Source organism: Mytilus trossulus, chromosome 7, assembly GCF_036588685.1.
Source record: "Mytilus trossulus isolate FHL-02 chromosome 7, PNRI_Mtr1.1.1.hap1, whole genome shotgun sequence".
NCBI classification, from domain to species: domain Eukaryota; kingdom Metazoa; phylum Mollusca; class Bivalvia; order Mytilida; family Mytilidae; genus Mytilus; species Mytilus trossulus.
The window spans coordinates 70,586,875-70,592,427 of NC_086379.1; the positions used below are offsets into that span (position 1 = coordinate 70,586,875).

A 5,553-nucleotide genomic window follows, 5' to 3' on the forward strand; every position below is an offset into this window, starting at 1 on the left:
CGACAGCATATCATCCAGCTTCAAACGGTTAAGTTGAACGTTATAATCGCACTCTTGCGCAGATGATAAGGTGTTTCACTAAGAGACGACAAGATAGCTGGGATGTACACCTACAGTAACTTACTGGTGCCATTAGAGCTACAGAAAACAGACAAACTGGGTTCACACCAAATTTCATGGTTTTTGGCAAGGAAAATATTCAACCTATTGAACTAGTTTTGGGTCTTGATGCACCTAACAGGACTAGAGAACAAAAAGAGCTAACAGATTATATAAAGATTTTTAGAGAGACGCTGACAGAGGTACATGTCCTTGCCAGGGAAAACATTAAAATGGCTCAGTGGAGACAAAAGAGAGATTATGACCTGAATGTCAATTGTAAGGTTTATAAGGTAGGAGATATTGTTTTTAAGATAGATTCAGCCAGGAAAGTTGGGGTGTGTTCAAAACTGAAGGCACCATGGAAAGGGCCCTTTGTGGTAGCTGAGGTTAAATCACCGGTCCTATACAAAATTAGGAACAAAAAAACATCTGAAGTTGTTCATCATGATAGGCTCAAACTCAGTCAAATTCGTGACTTACCTGTCTGGACACAAAGGCTTAAGAAAAGAATACTAGAACAGGTGGAGAGGAAAATGTTGGAAGATTTAACTGACAAGGAAGAACACTGTGACTTAGGGCTAGATTGGCTTTTCAGTAATAATGAGCCAATGTTGTGGAACATGATGGACAGTAGCATTGCACAGTCAGACTCTCTGACTGGTGGAGGCAATACTGGAATTGGGCAGTCAGATTTTCTGACTAATAAAAGGAGCTCACAAGAAGCTGATCAGTTTACACTACAGGATTGGGAAACCCTAATGAACCTTGATGATAATTTTGGGGATCAGACAATAATCTATAATGTAGCCGATACTGTGGAAGCATAAGTTAAACTGTCTGATAGGAGCAGAGGGAGGGACAGGAAGGCCCCTGCCCACTTTAGAGATTTTGTAATGGACTAATGATGATGTAGTTATAAATATAATGTATAAATAGTGTATATAGGTTAAATGTTTAATTTGTTTTTTCTTTATCTTATTTTTAAAGAATGGAAGAGGAAGAGCTAGACTATGAGCCAGAAAAAGAGGAAGTGGGTGTGCTGAAAGAACAGACAGAAAAGGAAGGGTGTTTGCTGAAAGAACAAAGAATTAAAGGTAGCAGTAATAATTTTAAAAAAATCAAGACCATGCTGTATATGCTCTGGTAGGTTTGTGAATGTAAGAAGACATGTGCTTCGTGCTCATGTACCCTGGTATACTGCACCTCTGTTGGCATATTGGACCTGTCAACTTCAATTTGGCCAACAGGGTGCATTTACCATACATTGCAACGACTATCACAACTCAGAGCAGACACATGGGTATAAAGAGGAATTTTTGGTTGACTGGGTTGAATTGATGAATGGCTTACTCATAGAACTTTGTCGTCAGTTCAAGGTCTCCACATTGGACAAATTTGTAACATTCGCCGGAGAGATGTCCACTCTAGAACAGTGTGACAAAGCAACCTTTCATCAAACAGACCTACCGTTTCTGCTAAATTTCAACAGGATAAACCATTTTCACTCATTATCAGCTTACACAGTCTTTCCACCATCATACATACATATCAAATTTATTCGTTCATTGTGTAATCATACGTTTTTTGATTGAGTTAAGTCTGCCAATTGATATTTTATCGTATGTTTTTCTATGTTGTGATGTTATGCTATTGTTTCAGAAAAAGGGAGAAGGTTTGGGCCCATTAAAACGTTTAATCCCGCTGCAAATGTTTGCACCTGTCCTAAGTCAGGAATCTGTTGTACAGTAGTTGTCGTTTGTTTATGTAATATATACGTGTTTCTCGTTTCTCGTTTTGTTTATATAGATTAGACCGTTGGTTTTCCCGTTTGAATGGTTTTACACTAGTAATTTTGGGGCCCTTTATAGCTTGTTGTTCGGTGTGAGCCAAGGCTCCGTGTTGAAGGCCGTACTTTAACCTATAATGGTTTAATTTTTAAATTGTTATTTGGATGGAGAGTTGTCTCATTGGCACTCACACCACATCTTCCTATATCTATTCTCTCTTACACTGGAAGGTCTTAGCTTTATTGATTAAATCATCCGAGGATTCTGAAAATTTACTTTCATATAATTGTAAATTGTCTCTATGTAAAATTACCTCACATCCGATACACACAGTTATTGACACACATTTTCATTGGGACAAATTCTTCCTACAAGCCAGATTTTCTGGCTTGCCATCATACATTTGGGAAGAACAAGATAATGAGAAATTTCAGATTAGAAAATGAATATCAAATTTTGTTTTTCCAAGTCGGTGGACAGCTTGCCTAGATGGGGATTTGTTAAGGGAGGATAAGAGAATTCTCCACACTATTGGAATCCATCCAAAGGTAGCAGGGAACCAGGTGGGTCGGCACTTTAATGAGTTGAAAAGAAGAATCCCAGGTATTTTTTTAGCAATAGGGGAATGTGGATTGGACGTAAGTCAGGGGGAGAAAGATATGAGAGAGCAAGTTAAGGTACTACGAGTACAATTAGAGTTGGCCAGAGATTACAAGTTACCTGTCGTAATTCACTGCAGAGGTAAAAACATAACTGCCAGGTGCTTAGATATTATGTCAGAGATACTGGACAGGGATCATGGTGTCCACTGGCACTGTTTCTCGCAGGATAAGAGAACATACGAAAATATAAAGCGGTGTTTTCCTAATACCAAATTTGGTATTTCTCCATTACTATTAATGGAAGATACCTATCCACAACTCCGCTCACAGGTTTGCGAGATGAGCCTAGAGGACATCATTCTGGAAAGTGATGCACCATACCTCCACCCCAAGAACTATGAGGACAGTTCTCCAATATTGATAAGATCTATTATACAGAAATTGTCTATCATGTTTAATATTCCAGGAAGGGAAATTGCTGACATCACCACCCGAAATGCTCAGCAGCTATATAAGTTTGAATAGCGTATCTTTGTGTGTATATATATTTTTAACTGTAAATAACTATATGCGTGTGTGTATCATGTGGAACTGTAACAATTTTACTGTGTTGTAAAACTGTTATGTGAACTATGTGTGTTTGATGTGTAACTGTAAATATTGTGCCATTCTGTTGAATGACTTTCGTTTCAAAGGACCAATGGAAATATTAGGACAAAGGGGGGTTATTACTGACATGGTTAAATGACAGTAACACCTCAAGTTATAAGTAAATCAATGGAGATATCATGATATCTGCGGGACAGTTTCTGACATGATTAAATGACAGTAACTTCATTCACCGTTTAAGGAAATCATAGTGGGACAAAGAGGACTTCAGAATAGAGAACTATCACTAATCATTCTTTATATGAATTTACATTATACCAACAATCTTTTCAGAGAGAAGGGGGAAGAATGTTGTAATCGACTTGTCCGGATCTGATTATCACCGAACCCGGACATTGACCTATAGTGCGACTGTCAACTTCCTGTGGTGAGCACTAACGAACATGGCAGAATAACCAGAGAGCTTGATGAAGACAGACGTCTAATCCTCAACTCGTATCTGCCATTTGCCATACACTTACTTGGATAACTCAAGGTAACATTACTTATTATATCAGTCTAGTTGCAAATACTATAGTATGCTCAATTACATGAAGGCTCTTTTTAAAACTTGTATTCAGTGACAGAAAGTCCTTGCGTAGCTTATGGAAAGTTTTTAACGATCAAAAGAAATAGATCGAGATGCACTAAAAGTTATGCCTAAAAATTTACTTGTCAATTCAATTATGTATAAATACTTGTTTATAATTTCTATAAGCAAGATTTGGACTCAGGACTTTACACTGAACACAGTCCATCTGTAATAAAAGTATTAGTATTCCATGCTGAATTATTGGTTTATTCATCGTTAGTTCCAGTCTCAAGAGTTAGTTTTCCACCAGAGTTTCAGTATTCAGAGTTCTCAGCACCATGGTGTTAATGGGAGAAATTTTTAAGCACCAATCTTAACAATATTTGCACCTGTCCTAAGTCAGGAATCTGATGTACAGTAGCTGTCGTTTGTTTATGTAATATATATGCGTGTTTCTCGTTTGTCTTTTTTTTTATAAAGATTAGACCGTTGGTTTTCCCGTTTGAATGGTATTACACTAGTAATTTTGGGGCCCTTTATAGCTTGTTGTTCGGTGTGAGCCAAGGCTCCGTGTTGAAAGCCGTACATTGACCTATAAATAATGGTTTACTTTTTTTAAATTGTTATTTGGATGGAGAGTTGTCTCGTTGGCACCACATCTTCCTTTATTTAATAAGTACTTTTAAATACGTCAAGTTTACTTTGAATTCCTTTCGCCGAAGTTGAAAAAATGACAATATCATCAGCATATAAAGTAAAGAATGCACTGGTCGTGAATTAACAACAGCTGGATCAGGGGCACTTTTAAAACAATCAGAAAGTTCATTTATGAAAATTTTGAACAAAATTGGACTCAAATTGTCCCCCTGTTTTACTCCAACTTTAGTTCTAAAGACATCTTTTATCCTATTCTTTAACTATATCCAATAGCTTCAATTTTATTCCTGGGTGAATGACAGCATCTAAGATTCAAAAGCCTTAATAAATTTGGAAATCAACAAAGCAGGCAAACTCTTTACCTTCTCTTGTATTACAATACAATAGTTTTAGAATGTGGTCAGATGGTTATGTTGTTTTTTTGGCTTTCATCAATGAAATGATATTTATCTAAGAATTTACAAAGACGTGTATCAAGTATCATATTAATTAAGGTAACACGATACCGAATGGCATATCTCCCGATTTCCAAACTGTTTTGGCACACGTGTTCTTTGAGTCAAGTTACATCGGAATATGTAATAAAAAATGGGGGTCATCATTTTTGTTTTCTTGGTATTTTCATAAGAAAACGTAAGTTTTGGCGACAGATTTACTTACGTATATAGGCGAAATGTCTATTTTTCGGCTTGCCTTTTTAGATTTTCCAATGGATGGCTATGTTCGTATATACGGAGAAAAACAAAAAAACTAACATAATTTCTGAATCCAAACCGGTTTTTTTCTAAAGTGAACATTGATTGGTTAAATATTTCTCAGTGTGTTTGAATTTGTTTGATAGCCTTTTGGTCATGACTGTTTATCTCTAATATTTAATTAACTGTGCATTTGTATTCAGATATCGCAGATCAAATTTATTCGTTCTTTGTGTAATCATACGTTTTTTGATTGAGTTAAGTTTGCTAATTGATATTTTATCGTATGTTTTTATATGTTGTGATGTTATGCTATTGTTTCAGAAAAAGGGAGACGGTTTGGGCCCATTAAAACGTTTAATCCCGCTGCAAATGTTTGCACCTGTCCTAAGTCAGGAATCTGATGAACAGTAGTTGTCGTTTTTTTATGTAATATATACGTGTTTCTCGTTTCTCGTTTTGTTTATATAGATTAGACCGTTGGTTTTCCCGTTTGAATGGTTTTACACTAGTAATTTTGGGGCCCTTTA

The 5,553-nt window shown here is 36.4% G+C and overlaps 1 protein-coding gene across 1 annotated transcript; it reads left to right on the plus strand.

The window, feature by feature from the left end:
• The first annotated feature begins 1,090 nt into the window (after window positions 1-1,090).
• On the plus strand, window positions 1,091-3,016 carry LOC134726639 (3'-5' ssDNA/RNA exonuclease TatD-like). The gene is made up of 2 exons (XM_063591050.1): window positions 1,091-1,245; window positions 2,359-3,016. Exons 1-2 carry the CDS (start codon window positions 1,091-1,093, stop codon window positions 3,014-3,016), a joined length of 813 nt encoding a protein of 270 aa, XP_063447120.1.
• The last annotated feature ends 2,537 nt before the right edge of the window (window positions 3,017-5,553 follow it).